General features: G+C 40.1%; 2 protein-coding genes across 5 annotated transcripts in view; both read left to right on the top strand.

The window, feature by feature from the left end:
- Window positions 1-1499: 1499 nt before the first annotated feature.
- On the top strand, window positions 1500-12777 carry hmgcs1 (3-hydroxy-3-methylglutaryl-CoA synthase 1 (soluble)). Of its 4 annotated transcripts, none has more exons than XM_042395787.1 (10): window positions 1500-1661; window positions 3116-3564; window positions 4489-4614; window positions 5521-5685; window positions 6432-6600; window positions 8018-8188; window positions 8414-8520; window positions 8654-8779; window positions 9500-9657; window positions 9916-12777. In XM_042395787.1, exons 1-10 carry the CDS (start codon window positions 1507-1509, stop codon window positions 9991-9993), a joined length of 1704 nt encoding a protein of 567 aa, XP_042251721.1. In that variant the 5' UTR covers window positions 1500-1506; the 3' UTR covers window positions 9994-12777. The 4 variants fall into 4 exon arrangements, with proteins under 4 accessions (XP_042251721.1, XP_042251722.1, XP_042251723.1 ...); XM_042395788.1 differs by lacking the exon at window positions 1500-1661 and adding an exon at window positions 1972-2100; XM_042395789.1 differs by lacking the exon at window positions 1500-1661 and adding an exon at window positions 2171-2294.
- Window positions 12778-17024: 4247 nt separating this feature from the next.
- Window positions 17025-20023, top strand: part of tln1 (talin 1) — a 107046-nt gene continuing 104047 nt past the window's right edge. The window contains exon 1 of the mRNA XM_042394404.1: window positions 17025-17253. The gene's annotated coding sequence lies outside the window, so the exon portion shown is untranslated. The remainder of the gene's footprint in view (window positions 17254-20023) is intronic.

The following is a 20023-nucleotide window of genomic DNA, read 5'->3' as shown; positions in this document are numbered from 1 at the left end:
CTCTGATTCACAGCTTTCTTCTCACCAGAGCCACTCACTCTCTTCGTTCAGTCTCCAGCTCGTTCGACCACCGCTGCTCTCTCTCGGAGGAGGAGGAGCCAACTTCGAGTGCTGTGTGTTTACAAAAACCAACCGACAACTCCTGCATAGTATGCCTTTAATCTTGACACAGGGCCCCTGTTCAAGACAGTACCTCAAGATTAGCTAAAGCCCCTATCAGTTTAGTTTGTATTGTGTTTACATGGTGCATACCAAATAAATGTGCAATGTTTCAATGAATTTTAGATAGGGCCTTACATACAGAGGACAAGTATCATGGTTTGCCTATTTTTCAAGAAGTTTAAAAGTGTTATTGACAGAGTAAAATATTGTAGCTGGTAGAAGACATTCATTCATTGGACATACATCATCAAAGGAGATGCAGTCTGCCAATGAACAGTGGTTTCTAAACTGTCCCTGTCATGCCCCCCTCTGGAAGCTGAAAAACACACCCCTAATGTGTTACTGATTTCATCTTTATTAAGCAACAGTAGGGAGGAAAACAGCAACCAAAGATGTCAAGTTGAATTTTTTTTTAAATTCCAAATAACATCAAGAACACAAATGTTTGTTTTTACGTGTGGTCCTCGTTGGTTTCTGTTGGACAAATTAAAATGCAAGTTCAACTTTTCCCAAACTGTACACATATACATATATGACCCACATTAAATATATGACTAATCTATCAAACAACATTAACATTCTGTTCACACATTAATGCATCACAGATTAGAACCCAAAAATATAAAATACAGCATTTAATCACATAATAGCCTATAACACCCTTAAAGAGGTCATTGTATATGGTCATGAAATAACTAGAAATTCGTTTTTATAGATAATACTTAAGTGCTGCTTTTAGTTGTGTAAAATTTTGAATGTCAGACTTAAGGTATTTTTAAAGTTTCCTTCTTCCACTACTGTTGAAGACACTAAGGCTTTACATGAAATTTCAGAGGGCCTGAGCCAGAATAACTCTGGAACTACTACAAAGGTAGGCCCATATGGTGATATGCGATGTCTCTTTTTAATGTTTCTAAGTAGATTTGGTTGTGTAGAATGTATTAATATATATGATACATGTAATACATAATATATTATCCACAAAGTCCTGGCAGAAAAGTTTGACCTGGTCTATATATATTTATAATATGTGACAGTATATAATTACATCTCTTTATAATAGCGTTCTTGCAGCACTAATGGTCATCACCGGAAACAGTGTGAGAATTGTATGAATGGATACCGGTTACTATGGATACACACTCTGTATTTCAAGTGCTGCCCACTGCTGTGTCTACCGCGCCAGGAATTACTTTAGCCCTCTGATTGGTTCATTCTCTCTCACCAGACATCGTACACGTCACACCATTGGGCCGCCGATACGGCTCTGGCGCGTGGTTGTGATTCCTAATCTCTGATTGGCCAGAAACTTTCAGGGCTTGGTAGCGCCGCATGTTGACAAGTATGTCAGTGAGCTGTGATTGGACAGGAAGACAGGTACTGGAGAGCAGGGTGTACGCTGCCCTGTCATCGTCAGATATAAATACACTGCTGCTTCGCTGGACACATAACAACGGCGTGGTAACATTTACCATCACTGGAGTTAACTTCGCACGCAGGTGAGGAGCTTTATGTAATATAGCAGCTTGATATTTGTAACTCAGAAGAAAGCACACAATTTAAACTGTATTCGTCTGTTTAGTTTTAATTGAACATATTATCCAACAGAACCATGTTATCTCGGGTGTTTGTGTGGAGTGTTAACATTGTATCAGAAATGTTTGTATATAATTTAAATGTCACAAGATACAAGTAAGTTAATTAACATTAATCAAGCTGCTGTTGTTCGCAAAGTCTCATATATTATATATATATATATATGTGTGTGTGTAGTTGTTGGGTAGGAAGCGGGTCCGTCAGCTATATAGTCCGGGTGGCTCTGACAGGCTCAAATCATCCTGTAACTCCGTACTCTATGGCCCATCAAATGCGGTGTTCTAAATAGGAATTTTATCTAACTATATGATTTTGTTTAACTATGGTCACGTACTCTTTTAGGTAACAAATCAGTCTTTTCTTACACAATAGACCATTCAGTGTCGGAACCTAACGGGTTACAGATTTCGGTACCGGTGGTCATAAACGACTTACGTTAAATTCCAGGAAATCCCGTTGCCCTTTCACCTAGTTTTGCACTCCTCAATCCCTATCTGGTGTTGGAATCCCAAACACAAGCTTTATGTAGCTGTTAAGTACGTGTTATAGCCATCATAACAGTTAGCAGCTAGCTGTCAAACCTGAGACGAAACAAATTGCACATGAACCGAGCTAACGTTAGTTCTGAACATGTATTTCTTATAAGGTTAATTAGCTTTAGTAAGTAGTAGTTAGTAGCTTTGTATGTGGTTTGCTGTCTGTGTCAACTAATAGCCTGTGGACCGAGGCAGATGTTTAGTTATGTATAGAAATATAGTATGCTACCGCAATAAGCGTCATACTGCTAACAATGCAAAGATGTTAGCTAACATGCTAGCTAGTCAGTGTTCTTAGTAACCTTGCCGTTAAACTCAGCTAACTTAATCTTAGCTGGGTAGCTGTAAGATGCCTGAAAGCGGAACAATGGCAAAAAAAGTGTCTCGTGTCTAATGTTACCTAATGGCTGACATTGCTTTGAAATTCCAGTATTATTAGATTGGTTCTCGTTTATTAAAAAGTTATCAAACTGCAGTCCTCTAAACATGTGCAATTGAAGAAAAAGCTCTCCTTTTTATTGTTATTCTTAAATGGCTGGTGCTGTGTGACTAAATATTGGTTAGTAATCTTCAATAGGAAATAGTCATTTAAGTTTTGGGAGCAGTTGGCTGTGCATGTATAGCTGTCAGTAGTGGTTTCTGTGTGTGTCCATCACGCTTTTTACTGAGAGTGCATCAATTCCAGCAGTAGCAGGCAGGAGGCATTGCAGGCACCTGGTTAATTATTGTAGACATTTCTGAGTGGTTGTACATTAACAACACGCAACACATTTATCAAATTAAATAATGCTAAATGTGAAACCCCCTCTCAACCTGTACAGGATGCCTGGATCAGCTCCAATTAGTTGCATGGGACCATGGCCCAAAGATGTGGGTGTCGTTGCCATGGAACTGTACTTCCCGTCCCAGTATGTGGACCAGGCCGAGCTGGAGCAGTTTGATGGTGTGCCAGCTGGTAAATACACTGTGGGCCTGGGGCAAGCTCGCATGGGCTTCTGTTCAGACCGTGAGGACATCAACTCCCTGTGCCTGACAGTGGTCCAGAGGCTGATGGAGAAGAATGGCCTGTCCTACGACAGCATAGGTCGACTGGAGGTCGGCACTGAGAGCATTATTGACAAGTCCAAGTCTGTGAAGACAGTCCTTATGCAGCTCTTTGAAGACTCTGGCAATACAGATGTGGAGGGCATTGACACGACAAATGCCTGCTATGGTGGTACAGCTGCACTCTTCAATGCTGTCAACTGGGTGGAGTCCAGCTCGTGGGATGGTGAGTGATCATTTATACGTATTTCACGATTTGTTTATTTTTTCCACTCAATCGCTTAATTGCTTAGTCTATAAAGTATGAGAAAATGGTGAAGAATGTCACTTTTGTCACACTTTTCCAGAGTCAAAGGTGATATCTTCAAACTTAAAGATATCTAGTTTACAATGATAAAAACCAGAGAGAAGCAGCAAATTCTCACATTTGAGATGCTGGAACCAGAGAATGGTTGCCAGTTTTGATTTTCTGTTTAATTAAAATTGTATTAAATAAAGCTATGCAATGATCTGAAATTATTTCTACTCTCCTACAACACTAAAAGTGACATTTCTAATAATACACTAAGTATAATTATATGATGCAAACGGCAAAGACTTTCAGGCTTCCCATTATACAGTGTCAAACTGGAAGAATGATTTTAAAGGTCATTTCACTAAAACATTCACCTCTGTTGTATTTGGCAAAAGTGTCATAGGCACATGCCTCAGAACCTTTTGTATAGCGCTCTTTTGTAGTTTGGTTGTAATGACCCTTTAGACATCTAAAAGTTGAATCTTCCTTACTGAAGGAAAACAATAACAGGCCTGCAGCCTGAACAACATCGACCACCCGTTTCACTTTCAGCAGTAGCTGCGGTCGTAGTGACAGTACCAGTTTCAGCTGGTCAGTTTTGGCAGCGTGTGGTGAACCATTGTGTTTCTTATTGATTACGTCTAAATTCTGACTGATTAGATTATATCTTTACTGATAGATGCATTTAATCAATGCAATAAATGACTAGTTACACTCTATACAGCGTGTTGCTGCAACAGTGTCAAACAGGTTAAATGCCACCGTCTGATTATTCCATTTTAGAGAAGAGACTTTTGTATGTTTTTTTTTAATCAGTCTTTCTGTTTCCCTTCTCCTCATGTTTTCTCTCGGCAGGACGTTATGCTTTGGTGGTAGCAGGGGACATTGCTGTCTATGCCACAGGGAGTGCCAGGCCTACGGGTGGTGCTGGTGCAGTGGCCATGCTAGTCGGGCCTAATGCTCCTTTGGCCTTTGAACGAGGTCAGTCAACTGATAACTGTCCCCACTGTTTTTCATCCAAATGTTTACTGATTACTTAGCTTTTGTATAGTCACAGAAGTTTTGATTTAATCTTCCCAACTATTCAGCACTGAGATGAATGTTTTTAGACTGGGGGGGGGGGCAGGCTCTGTTTTCTTCTGTTCATTTGTGATTTTTGACCATTGAGTGTCTTTTTTAAATAATGTGCACCGGTTCCATAAATTCTAGTACATGTTTATTACTGTTGAAGTGTACATCTAAATACCATAAACTATGTCAGTCCTTCTGTAAAAGTTTATTAACAACAATAATTTTAGGTGAGCAGTAAACCATATTTAATCTATGAGTTAAATCGTGATTTAGTGGTTTTGACAGACAGACAAACAAATATCTGACTGACTTGCAGATTGGTTATGGCTTAGATTAGCTTTTTACATTCCCAGTAGTTTTATTTCATGAAAGACAAATTATACCGTCAGTCTTGTGTGGCAGTAAAGCATTGTTGCAATGACACTTTAATCCTATTAGTATTGCATAGCTGTTGATATCAGTTCAGAGTTTTAAAAGTGAGAGGTTTACACTAGGTCCACACTAAGTCGCCTAATTTTAAAAATGCACACAAGCATTATAAAGTCATTTTGGTAAAGATAATAGTCTACACTGAAACGTTTCTACAATAGGAAAACAGGAATATCTTCTTTCTCCTTTTTTGGTTGGCAAACGTGTGGTCACCTCCAAACAGTCTCCACATTTTTGCACCTTTAGAGACTTTTTTTTTTTTTTTTTTAAATTTAAAAATCTTGATGTTCAGGTGCCCAAAATCCAATTTTAATGTGAACAGCGGGCCAAAACAGAGAAAAAGATGCATTGAATGTTTTGCTGATAACTGCTGTTGCTCTGGTGTAGGTCTGCGAGGAACCCACATGCAGCATGCGTATGACTTCTACAAGCCTGACCTGGTGTCAGAGTACCCCGTGGTGGACGGCAAGCTGTCTATAGAGTGCTACCTGAGTGCCTTGGACCGTTGCTACTCTGTGTACCGCAACAAGATCCATGCACAGTGGCAAAGAGGTGCGTTACTGTTGTCTGAAGGCTACTGACATTTCACAGTGTTTAATGTAAGGTCATTTACACTCCGCTGTGTTCATGTTATTTTGTTATTTGTAGTAGTTCATGCTGTTAAGTGGAACATTTTTAATATTGCTGCTATGAAGGGTGCTTTGGCTATCATGCAGTCCCACATGTGGAGCAGAGGACCTGGACGCAGAACAGCCTGATTACTTAAGAGGACTAAGGATGTTACCTGCACTAGGATTTATATGGCTTGCTATGCTAAGAAGTTTACTCAAGTTCAGTGACCATAAAGTAGGTTTAATGAAATTAGCCTTTAACCTGATGTGTCAACATGTACCATATCTGAGAAACTGAGGACATTGAAGATGCACTATAAACTATAAACTATTCATAAGCAATACAACCATTACTGCTCTAACTTCTAGGCTTGCTTGACATAGTAAACTCTGTTTCCATGGCAGCACAAAGACATATCAGCTCTTTGACATGTTGGTGTGCTCCTGACCTTAAAATGAGCTTTGTCAATTTGGTATTTTTGTTCCCAGCTCAGGGTACACAGTACACTGGTAAAGGTGTGAGGGGAGAGATGCAGATAAAGCAGTGTAAGGGGAGGTGGATGAAAACTGGTTTCACTGCTCTTTGCAACTCTGCCATTGAAATGGAGTCCAGTGTGTTAGAAGTTCTAACCCAAGTGTTTTCTAGGCATATATGTTTTTACATTGTAATATTTTTTTTTTTGACAGAGGGTTCTGAGAAGTGCTTCAGTCTGGAGGACTTTGGCTATCTAGTATTCCACTCTCCATATTGCAAGCTGGTGCAGAAGTCGTTGGCTAGACTGATGCTGAATGACTTTTTGAGCCATCCCAGCCCCAACACTGAGACAGGACCCTTCACAGGCCTCGACGCCTTCAGGTACAGTCACCATGAACAGCTGGACCGCAGACAGGAGGAAGTTTTTTCTATACTGATGTAAACCTAACCAAATTAAAGCTGAGATATTTTCCCCAGTGACTAAACTTAGAAAATGAGCAGAGTCCTGACAGCGTTTCCTCTTTAGGGCTGCTTTTCTTTAATTTCAGTCCTATCTCTATCTCTCTCTCTCTCCCTGTGTGTTGGAGGTGTGCTGGTCATCTGCAGCTCTTCATCAAATATCATCATCATTCTGTTTGTACTGTTCCTCCTGCATTATTTCTATAGAGGCTGAACTGAGGGGCTGCACAAAGGGCCAGTATAAGATAAATAAGTTTTTTGAACTGAGAATCATGCAAAACTACTCTAGTGGAGTCCCAGAATAAAAATATAGAGCTGGAAATAACCATAATAGGTCCCCTTTAAAAAAAAAAAAAAAAAAAAAAATTGCTTTTCTTAGTAAATTCGATCTTTGTTTTATTTTCCAATATTGATTCATAAACTCTGAGATCGATCTTTTAATATCTGCCTTTTCCTGTGGATTTTAAATCTGAAATGAATCCAGACATCTGCCTTTAGGCTTGGCCGTGCCTTCAACTGAGCAGATCCCGCCATGTTCAACGAGATCTTGCCACTAGATCTCACTACTGTGCACAAGATCTCGCACAAGATTTCATTATGCTGGATCTCATCCAGCCAGATCATGGCAGGAGCAGCTGTTCCACTGAAGGCACCGCCAAGCCTGTTGCACAAAAGCTTTGTGAGACAATCACAGCGAAGTGTACATTTTCCTGAGGTATTAGTGATGTTTACATTACAGCAGGTATGTCTGTAGCCACCTTATTTACACTGGCTGCCTGCTGATTCCATTTATACACTGCACTAAAGAAAGCACTTATCTGGTCACTCAATACTCACTGACTGTAGAGTTGCACTATATTGTGTTGACTTCTGTAGTGTACATTAATGCTTTGGGGTCAATACTTAATGTAAACATTAATATTTTTAATTATGCACCAGGTAGAGGGTTTCTTGTACAATTTACAGCATTAGCTCTGAGAATCGGGAATCAAATCCAATCGGGAAATTCAAATGGATACCCAGCCCTATTCCTCTTCATCTTCCCAATCCAAAGACTTTTTAGAGCAAGTTCTTCATTTACAAGTTCAGAAGCCTCTGTAGCTTTATGTTTCTTATTAATATTTGGGCTGACTACAATCCAACACAACACCCCCCACAAACTATCTAATCTATTCTCAAATCACTGATGATGTTCACCTGATTTCACTCAACAACAAATATGCAGTCATTCAGCAGTTCTTCAAGTGTTAGCATGCAAATCACTTATTGTATGACAACACAAATAAACCCCTTGTGACGATTTGTTTGACTAATCATGTTTGTGTGTTTTGGTCAGCAGAGACGTGAAGCCAGAAGAGACCTACTTTGATCGGGATGTGGAGAAGGCCTTCATGAAGGCCAGTGCAGACCTGTTTGAGAGGAAGACCAAGCCCTCCCTGCTGATCTCCAACCAGAACGGAAACATGTACACCCCCTCTGTCTACGGCTGCCTGGCATCACTCATTGCACAGTATGTCTCAATGTCAGACTTTTCCTGACTATTTAAGCAGTTGTTGCAACCATGTGGGCAAGAGGCAGGAAGTCAGAATAACATTCCCTCTAGGAATTTGTGAGTGAACATCTCGCAGGAAACCCTGGGTTGCAGGCTGAGCCTTTTATTAGTTTATTACAATTTAACAACTGAGTGTCAGTGTTGTTGTTGGTAAAGAGAATCTTTGTTTCCTTTGTGCTGCAGACACACACCTGCACAAATAGCGGGTCAGAGGGTTGGAGTTTTCTCCTACGGTTCAGGATTTGCTGCCACTCTGTATTCTCTCAGAGTCACACAAGACCACACACCTGGTGAGTCAGCCACACTTCACTTCAGTTGTGTGATGTGGATGACATTGGAATACATAGTCATTAGAAAAGTGTAAAAACAAATGTTAGGTTGTTCTTCCTTCTTCTTGTGATTTTGTTGATTTGTTTATTTCAGGCTCTGCTCTGGACAAACTTGTGTCCAGTATGAGTGACCTGAAGGTCAGACTGGACTCGAGGCAGAAGGTTTCTCCTGCTGTCTTCTCTGAGAACATGAAGCTTAGAGAGGAGACCCACCACCTTGGTATGACGCTGCTGTCACTGCTCCACTGTGTGTTTAACTTTTCACAGCTTCCAGATTCTGAAGAGGCCATGGGTGCCTATTCCCTTATTTGCTTATTTTCTTTGAACACATGCAAGGTGTTTTGGGGTAGTCAGAGCTATAGATCTATGAGACTGTTGATCTAGTGTACTCATGAGAAGGAGCTTGATGTGACCCAAAATAATCCATTTTTAGGGGCCACTTTCAGGTTGGTGCTGTAATGTGATGTGAGCTAATACAGGAAGGATTTATGCATCTTTGTAGTCCACTGCAATATGAAACATGACTAGCAGTTTACTGTCTTGTCTGTGTAAAGAAGAAAATAAAGTTGAAAGACAGAAAGGCAACAAACCCTAACCCTAGCAGTGGCCAATCCATGGTGAATTATTGTCCAACACCATGAAGGCACATTATGTCAAAAAGTAAAAATGTATTTATCAGACTGACCATCTCTTTCATGGCCTCTGGAATAAACCTTATATTTGTTGATCATACAGGCAATCTAAAACACATTCTTGATGGCGTTAGTCTAATGATTTTTTTTTTTGAGGACTTGTTCACTATCATGCTGTGCAAGAGATAGGTGTTGCTAATAATTTTAGAACTGATTCTACAATCTTTTCCAAAGGAGTTGTTATGTAGACATAATATATAGACACACACACACATTGCCTTATCACACATTTCAATCTGTCCATACAGCTAGTTATGTCCCTCGAGGCTCGGTGGAGGATCTGTTCCCAGGAACATGGTATTTGACACGAGTGGATGAGAAACACCGCAGAGAATACGCCAGGAGACCTCTAGACGATGACCTGCCTGCAGAGCCAGAGCTTGTTCGCTCCAGCACTGGCACCGAGGTACAGGACACTTTTCTTCTTTGAACATCATACCTAATGTAGATCAAAGGACTTCATACACAGCCTTCATATATTTTTTTAGAATATATAGTTTGCACAAGTACTGAGAAATTTCATAGCATATCCAGCCCTTGTTGGTGGCTGAAGTGGGTAGGTCTGCCCTTTTAGAATTCTCATTGCTGTATGTGTAAATGCTGCTATGACTGACACTGTTTCCTCATGTGTATTGATGTTTTGCGGTCTGTTTTCCTCCTCCAGCATATCCCCAGTCCAGCCAAGAAGATGCCTCGCATCCCTGCAGCCACCTCTGGCCCAGAGGCTGCTGTCAGCAACTGAGAGCACTCAGCTTACCTCTGAGAGGTATCAATGTCCAACAATTTGGAAACTATACTAACTAGACAACACTAGAGGTCAGAAGGCTAGCAAGAGAGGACAGTGCACCTCTGAAATCAGATTATATAAACTTAATTAGGTTGGAGCCGTGTGTCATTTAAGTGTTCCAGTGGAGGCCTGTGGACAGCTGTAGACACTCCTGACCTGCCTGTACCCATCCCATCATCCCCCTGGTGTCCACGTCCATTACTGACAGTAAATTTCATGTCTGACCATAGATTCCATATTGACCATGATAATCGTTTGTTTTAGCAATCCTTTATTTCAAGGTTTACATTTTTACATATTTTCCTTTTTGCATTTGTGCTAAATGGACAGCTCTATATTTGGGAGGAGCACAGGCAGACATTTACAAGAGTGTTGCTGATATCGAGTTAAAACAAACAGACTTCCTACTGGCAGCTGGCAGCCAGTGACAGGAAGAGGAGATTGAGATAATTAGTGTGGCTTCAGGCTGCCTGCTGATTTAAAAGAACAAAGGGAAGTGGGCCTCAAAAATGTGTTTATGCATCAAAATAGTGCTGCTGCTGCTGCTGCCACGGCAACCCATCATGACGACTCTCACCATGAGACGGAGCTCGTACCTTCACTCTCCTGTTTCTGTTCAATACCTCAGTTTTCTATGAAGAGACATGGTCAGTTTCATATAGGACATGTAACCAAACATCAGGAACAGTGGGACTCAATACTCAAAAGTGATGCTCCACCCAGAAGCCTGCAGATATTCTCACTTTACACTGTTGTAGCTGAGCTAATGTAGTCAACATGTCAACCTGGTAAGAAACATTCATCCACAGAGAAGATGTGAACTGTCTCGTTCACATGGTTAGCCTCTAACACTTCTGTTTCATAGACATATGTAAAACTGAAACTATTTTGAAGAACATCTGTGTCATTTTAGTTTTTCCATTTGCCTTTTATTGTCATGAAATGCTTAACCTCATTGATGGATTTGCCACAGTGAAACAAGACATTAGAAGACGTCACTTCGCACTCTGGGAACTTTTTCACTCGATGTTTAATCTGGTTGATAAAATTATCAGTCGCAGCCCTATTTTTTTTCGAAAGCACTTTGCAATGCTACAGTCATATTACTAGATGTGTCTTTTTCCTTTTTACTGCCACCACACATACAGCAAGTAACAGCTCATCATAATGGGAAAAGAGAAAAAAAAACATTAGGTAAAGAAACATTGTCAATGACATTATCTGCTGCAGTGGTCATGCTCCAGTGTGTCTGTGAGCTCCTCTCATTGTCATGTTTAACAGCGAGAAGCTGTAGAACAGACAGGATGGCCAACATCAGTGGGTTTAGACTTTTCTAAACCAATGCGGGTAGAAGACAAATATTACACCAGTGTTATTCTTTAAAAGGTGCAATCAGCAAAATATGGCTGTTTAGCAGGGACAGCACAACATTGTCAGCGCTTTTTAAAAAAAAATTATTATGGTAACAAGAGAAGGGCTGTATTTACATCAATGAGGGTAGAATAAATGTTGTTAGTATACACTTGTTAGTATAAAACAAAATGATGGTTTTGCAACTGAGTGTAAATACGGTGTATTTGTGCCATGTTCCTTGACTGTCCTACAAATGTAATGCCAGCTTTGCACCTGTGTTCACTCTGCTTCAATCTGCAGAGCAGATGGTGGGTAGTTCAGGGACTAGAGAATATGGCCATATCAGTAAATAGTCAGTCAGATCATAGATGGTGTTTATTTTGTACAAAGAGTCAGTAGAATATTACTGATTGCACCTTTTTAAGGTATACACAATATCAGATAATTAGTGGAAGCCCCTTATCAGGCAGTGATTGCTACAGTTTCAGTGTTCCTCGTCATTACGGGAAACAACATGAGAGGAACCACACATTCATATCAACCAGTGTCTCACTGAAACCGCTGCTGTGAATGTGAACTGCAGTGATACGGTTTTGTTTCTTTCCTTGTCAATGTCATTCAAATAACTAAACGGTAACATTATCTCATACTAAAGCCTTAATGTCAAAGGGCTTTAATGGAGTTACCCATCAGGAGAATTAGTTGCAACATACAGTTTGTAGGGCCAGTTTCTTATTCTATCAGTTGATTTTTGTCTAAAGATGTGTTGTTCTCTCAGTGTCTTTTTTCTCAAATGGTTGTTTCTCCTGTTTAACATTGACATTGATTTGACAATAGCTGCAGTCAGCAACACAAAACCAAATGTTGAAACAGATCGAGCTCAGGCAGTAAACATGGCAAACATCCGCCTTAAACTAAGAGTGTTGGTGTGTTCCTGTTGGTGGTTCGACAGACTTGTAGACTTGCACACAGGGTTCAGAGGAGTCGGGACAGTTGATGTCAGGTGACTATGTTCTTGAGAAGCCTTACAATAAGCATGTATGAACTGTAAACAGACAAAGCTTTTCTCCTAATAATGTACAGATATTCTTTTTAATTGTACAGTCAGAGTTGGTTCCTCTGTAGCCAAGCCCCACTCACACCAGCATCACATACACACACACACATACACCGTGGGTGTTGCTGGTGTGATTGTAACATCTGTGCTATATGTTTGTAGGGCCAGTCTCAGAGGTCACATCTTTACCAATTTTGATGGTAATGTACAGTACAAACTGTAAGATTATTTATGCTTTGTAGATATGAGTGAATGGATGTCTCACCAGATAAATTTTATCCTGTTTGTGTAAACATGTAGAGATCAAGAATAAATGGACATTCAGCATGTGCTGTGTTTTTCATTACTTTGCCACCAATAATCATAATCATGAAAGCCAAATATGGTTTCAGAAATGATCCATATTTTTGCCACCGTCATGTTTCCAAACATTAAAAGAAAATTAGTGTTGTCAAATATGAACAATGAGAGACTCAGTAATGGTTTTGAGTGGACTCAGTATCAGTCCCAGCAGGAGGCCACTAGCAAATTTTTTTGTGCTCAAATATTTATTGCTTTTTCTACAACCTGTAAACATATATACTGCAGATGCAGCAAAGTCATATAGCACCATATACACACCCCATAACCTGAAAACAAAAAGAAAATCCAACACAATTGAGGATACAAAAAAATTAGTGAACATAAATGAAAACATTGTTATACAATATATTCAATTAACTGCCGTGAAACAGCTCTAAATCCAATTCCTCTCATTGTATAGCAGATACACAGACTTATTAAGAGCAATTTTAAAAATAAGTAATAAGAAACAAAAAATACAGACATTATGACTTAAGATATTTTGCAGAAGAGATTCCATCTTGTCACCTACACATTTATTAAACTATATATAAAATATTAGTCTCCATTCAAATGAATGAGAGGACTGGCGTTTTCGCCGCACCACCTGATTTGGTCTGAATACTGCTCACAAGACTATAGTGATCAGCAGTCAGGGTCGACCATGAACCCTCTTTTAAGACAAAACTCTAAACTAGGAACTTTTAGTGTTGTTTAGGAGGACCCCTAGTGGTAAGATAAGATCAAATCAAAATTAAAACAACTTCATTGTCCATCTTTGTTGCACAAAAGTAGAAATTCATCTTTAGCATGCATGACAATCAACATCAGTATCACATCATTCACGTCATACATTACAAAAACATGAAGTAAAAAAGATTTTATACATTAGATGCAACTTTGTAAAAAAAAAAAGGGAGGGTATAAATTGCTAGAAATAATTTAAAATAACATAACCAACTTAGGAGGTAAAGTGCCAGGTACATGGGGTTCAAAACAATATTGTCATGTCCATCAATTACCAGTTGAACTGATGTATGGCATGTGGGATGAATGATTTTTTTTGTAGATGTTTTCTTTTCACAGGGGACTCTATACTGTCTTCCTGGAGGCAGGAGCTGAAAGTGACGATTCAGGGGATGGCATGAATCCTTCAAAATTTTGGAGATCATTTGTGAATACGATCACAGAAGAATCTGCAGCTCATCACGACAATAGAACTAGAGACCATCTTCTTTAGAGTTCTTCCAGTAAGGCAAAATGACATACTTTAGAACCTAGACAATAGATGATACTGCATAAATCCAGAGAGCATTATAAAAGCTGTATATGAATATCCATAAATACATTATGGTGGAGTCCTCATGACTGCTACATCTGCTCACTCTTGTATTAGAAGACTGAGTCAGAAGGTGTAGTGTCCCATGACCTGAGTAAACACTTCCAACACAAAAGCAAGGTCCCCTCATTTAAACCTGCACAGTTCACAGCATCTAACCTATAAATCCAATATGATTCTGTTCATATCACCACTTATTTTCCTTTCCAATGATTCTTAACCAAGAAGAGTTTTTCTGTTAACAGATTTAACCACACTCAGTGCTTTATTGAATCTATCATTAGGACAACTAAAACATCTTGATGGTACCTTTCGTGTTAGTCCCCTTACCTGACTTGAACCACATGAGGGGAGCATTTCTGCATTTTCAGAAGATTCCAATTGGGCTTATTGAGCTGCACATCTGACAAGTGACCCAAAAGAACTTATTTTCAGGCCATATATTCAACAACAAATTAAATTATTTATTTGAATTAATTTAGATGTCAAGAGTAATCTGTGTACATCAGCAGCACTGAGGAAAGATATATGTCACTACATTCTGAACTTGCATCAGTTGTCTGTTTTGATGTGGTCAATTGATCACAGTGTAGCCACTGCATCAGCTGTTTGAGATGAGGAAAGAAAACCAGAGCTGCTTACACTGCCAAGTGGGGCTATATTTTTCAGTGACTTTGGAAAAATGCCTGACAGGAGTGGGCAATTTTTAAATCTGCAGCATATTCACCGCTAAGCAATTAAAACATGTTTTAAGAAGCTGCTTTTATTTCTATGCAGCAGCAGTAGTCTGGCTCAAGTTATTTAATGCACTGTGCTGCTAACTGCTCATTCTTTTTTGTTTGTTTGTTTTTCTTCTCTTGGGATTTATATGTTTTCAGCATTTTTAAGGGAATTTTTAGATATACAGTATATCTTTATCCTTTCTGATGTTGTTGCACTGCTGTGGGCTGGGAGGAACAGCACTTCATTTTTTTGCATGAATGACAATAAACTAAATCTTGAATTTTGATGCTAAAAAGCTAAATGTGGCAGATATCCACTTGATATGACTAACTCAGACTGCTGAAGTCTCATATAAGCTTCAGATCAACTTTTAAATGCATTTTTGCATAAAATGACTGTGTGGACACACTGTGGATTTTGCCAACCATCATTTACGTTGAAAGCCCATTTAAAGGAGATCTTTTAATAACCAGTATGAACAGGAGGAATGATTACTGCAAGAAAAACCTCTTTCACTGTTCATATGGACACCTGACGCACAGTCGTTTTTTAAGACACAACTAAAAAAACTGAACCTGTGAATGTCTAGGCTTGTCTAGCCTTATTTATTTCAGAATTATGAATAAATATTTATAATTATAACATAAATATTCTTTAAAAATGTGAGAGTGAATCTGAAGATTAAAGATTAATGCCTACATTTATGCCCAGCTTTACTGGAATCTTTTGTCTAACTTGCAATGGCTTAAGTGTTTTTCCAAGTTGCTTTGTTTGCCAAAGATGATGCTAACTTTTACAGCATCAGTAACCCTCAGATTTTATGTTTGAAGTGATCCAGGAGGACATGTTTGTTGATTGCTTGTGGACGAGTGAATGAGCCTCCTGGGCCCCAGTGGGGGACTCCATTAACCAGCAAAGGACTCCAGGACACCTGGGGAAACCTGGAGCCCAGCAAGATGTTCTTGGACACCAGGGGAAGCTTCATCAGACTCTCCAGTCCTCAGTCCTTATCCCCTAAACCGCACTGCCAACCCCCAGCAGCCTGTCCTCCAGCCAGCAATCAGCAGCAAGCCAAACCCCAGCCCCTCACCTCAACCACTACTGAATTTCTGGCCCCTTCATTCCTTCCACCTGCAGCCCATTACGATCAACCAACCTCTGGGGATTACCAACAACCCTGAGGAACCTTTAAGCCCACTAGCTGAAACTGCTGAGCCTACACATATCCCTAGGCTGAAATGCACCCGAAAAATACAAGTCCTCCATCCCTAATAAGAGTTGAAGAAGAGTTGTTACCAATACCCCTCCTCAACAGATGGATGGTCCACCGACAGTCCAACGGTTTCAAGTAGGGTACTAAATAGGGATTATTAGTGCTGATGTTTATATCACCAATTCTCATAATCAGAATCACCTTTATCGGCCAAGTATTTTTACACATACAAGGAATTTGATTCTGGTTTAGTGGTTCTCAGTGTACTTACACAACAATCTTCAAAAAGATACACAAGGAATGACTATATACAGATGAAACTGTTTCTGTGAACTACGCACAGGATGCAAATAGTGCAGAGAAATGAAGAGTGCAGGGAGTGCTGAGATAAATATTAAATGTTTTTTTTTTTAAATGACGTTACTTTATATACATAAAGTGCGTCACTCTGGCATACAGTCAAACTGAATGGAGGTACCCTGTGCAGTAGCATTCAGTGATAATCAGAGGTGGTAAATACTTCGCCGACCAGCGCAGAACGCGCAGCGCAAGACCCTTATGTGAATACGCAGAGGTTCGTTCAATGAGAACTGTTGCTCTGCTGCTGTTAGCGCCTACCCATCATTACCACCAGATGACGCAAAAGTAATGACCTTTCAAATCCTACACATGCTCAGCCTTATAGCCATTATTTCAGTTTTGATACTACACATTTAAAATCAATACGTTTATTCATTTTAAGTTTTTTAGGTTGCGGTATTGCTATTTCTAAGCGACCTGCATATTTTCACCACCACTAGTTACAGTAAACCACTAATCTTGATTACAATAACATAAAAACACAATGTGCTGTGTGTATAGTTTCTACCCTAAATCTTTCTTGGAATGTATTCATAATAATCCTTTCTATCTATCCTCCTCTAACGCTTGTAGCCTTCCTGGTTCAGAGGAGCAGTGCATCTCCACACAGTGCGACACCGCCCCGCGGCACGGCAACGCAGCCAGCCAGGGTGGAGTTTAGCAGCAGCACTGCTGAGAGCGGATAGGGAGGGGAACTAAGAAAAAGTCGCTATCTGGCCTTTCCCCTTGCTGAAACTTTGCTCTGTGTCGGGGATTATTGAAATACCGACAACATTTTTGGTGATCAAAGTCCAAGAAGTGGAAGCGGAAGTGGATTCACGCGCTCAGGTCAGACTGAAGGTTTTCTAACTTTGAGAAGTTTCCACCATTCTAGCAAGACGTCCTTGACGTCACCAGAGACTCGATGTGGAAAGAAGAAAACTTCGTTAAAAGACGCAGACACAGGACTGCCGATATACGGAAGCAGTTCAAACTACCGTGTATGTGAAAAAGTCACTGGTTGTGTAAGTTAGTTAGTTAATACAGATAGGAAGCGACGTGCTAAGAACAAGCGGGTAGCGAAACCTCCCTTTCCCCCCTCATACCTAGCTGAACTATCTGTGGCTCCAGCTCACTGTTCCAGCGACTCATCAAGACCTCCGTAGAAGTTAGGCCGTCTGGCATTTTGATTGTGTGTGTGTGTGTGTGTGTGTGTGTGTGTGTGTGTGTGTGTGTGTGTGTGTGTGTGTGTGTGTGTGTGTGTGTGTGCGCGCGCGTGTGTGTGTGTGCGCGCGCGCGCGTTGAGTTGAGAAATCATGTTGCTCAGTCTGTCATACTTCCGTATATTAAAGAAGTTATTGTCTTGAGACCAGCTACCCTTTGGCTGTACAGCTGGCGTTTAGCTTCAGTTTGCGAGCTTCAGCTTGTGTAGTCTGCTCACACTGGCTCATTTATGACCTTATATCACTTTTAGTTCTGGTTTAACAAAGCTGAGTGTTGGGCGTGTTGTGTAGACGCGCAAGAAAGAATAGCCTCCGGGTGTCACTTCTCGCACCATTGTGATGTGGCGTGCGACACAGTGGAGGAATTTGCTTGGAGACATGTTTACTTTGAGCAGTAAACTGCTGTCAGAAGGCTAAAAGGCAGGTTTGTATCTGAAAACATTCCAACAACCACAGTGAACCCCGTATGGAAGGATTCTTTGAGGCCTAATAGCAGTCTGTAGTCAGTGCTGCAGGGCATTCTGCATGCTGGCACATGATGTGTCTCTCCATGCACACAAATCCAAAAAATAATAATAAAACATGGTGATTCTGTCCCACAGCAACACCAGGACGTTACATTTTCTCTCCACATTGTTGGTTCTGCTGCCACACAAGAATGACAGGAGAATGATATGTTGATACAGTTCCTTGGTGAATTTTAAGTATAGATCATGTTGGGTTAGTGGGTTGGGTTAGTACAGTGAGTGTAACTGTGGACTGATGAGTTTACTGAATTCTCTCATGGTCAGATGCACAGAGGGAAGTTTGGATGAAACAACATGTCCACAGAAAGCAGAGTCGTTGACTAGCTTCTGACTGTATTGTAGTGCTTGAAAATATTACTGGATCAACAGAAAATGAAACAACAAGAAGTCTGATAATTGATCAGTCAAATCAAGTTCCTTAGTCAAACATTATCTGGTTCTCCAATGTGAGAAGTTTTTGCTTTTTTCTGTACAAATGTAGTCATTGTTTGTCTATTTGATTTTTTTCCTCTTTGTTTTGGTGCGGCTGTCTAGTTCCTCTACCATGTGATTTGCACTGTGAGCTTCACCATTGCCCTGTGGTGGTTGTAGACCGCTCTGCATCTCCTGCAGTGCACACAGTCATCACCTGCCACTGAAAAACTATCATGTCATCATATACAGTCAAGGAGCACATCGTACCTAGAATGTACTATAATGTCATTATTTCCTTTGACACACAGTAGGTGTAAGTAAATGATTACAATGTAATATATAAGGAACTGTTATGGCAGCAACCATCTCTACCACCACTATATTCCTCACTTTTCTGAAGAGCTTGAGTCATTCAGAGAGGTTTAACCACAAGTGGTCAGCAAAAACAAGATTTTCAGCTTAAAATAAAATCAAGTCAGGGCCAGAAACACCAAATAAAGGCCCTCGGAGAACCTAAAGAAAGAAAAACCTTATGAGGGGAAGACAAATCAGACCTTGGGTGGCCCAATTTAAAGGGCAGAGGAGAGAGGGCTATCCCCATATAGTGAAATACTTTAAAATAATATTACATTTGCAAAGAACTTAAATCTGACCAAACTTTTTTCATAATTTGTTGAGAAAGGTTTTCTTGTTGCAGTAGTTGTCTCTGTGTCCCTGCTCTGTGTTGAATGCTGCTGAGAGGAAAAGAGAAGATGACCTTTCTCTCAGATCTCATCATTCCTGCAGTGTGCTCCAGGTGTGCGTGCTCCAGGTGTGCGTGCACCTGCTCTAAATCTCTGGCGTGCGCCCTCGATAAACATGGCCGATAGATATCCTTTTGTACAGGGCCATTTATTGATATATTTAAAAATCTCAAACATTGTTATTTAAAATGAATGAATTACATGGAAGAAAAAGTCAAAGCAATTGAACCATGCTAACAGCATGAAGTTAGTTTAAACTAACCAAATAAAGTATATAATAATAAGATTATGATCAATATTTGTACTTAATTACATACCTCACTCTATTCCTACTTGTCTGGTATTGTAAAGTGAAGATTGCAAAGCACATTCATGCTCCCAAGAGGATCTGAATGACTTCAAAATCATTGAAACTTAACTAACAGCACATTGTCTCATCATCAAACATATGTGCTTATGTGATAATTATTTAGTCAAACATAGCATGGTATGTCAGTTTACCCTAATGTGGACTTTTCCCTGTAACTCCAAACTGCCACAGTATTTAGGTTAGATTTTAAGTCATCATCAGGTGATGTTACATACAAAGTTACATTGTGGCCTGTGACAAGTATGTCATACAGCTGGACTTGGAAAGTAACCTGATCCAGCAGCCAAACAAATGCAGCCTTTGGAGTAAAGGCTCTGTTGGATAGGTGTCAGTGCGTTGTGT

The sequence above is a fragment of the Thunnus maccoyii genome, chromosome 19, assembly GCF_910596095.1.
Source record: "Thunnus maccoyii chromosome 19, fThuMac1.1, whole genome shotgun sequence".
Classification (NCBI taxonomy): domain Eukaryota; kingdom Metazoa; phylum Chordata; class Actinopteri; order Scombriformes; family Scombridae; genus Thunnus; species Thunnus maccoyii.
The sequence above is the reverse complement of the archived record's forward strand: the minus strand, read 5'-3'. Positions and strand labels throughout refer to the sequence as shown.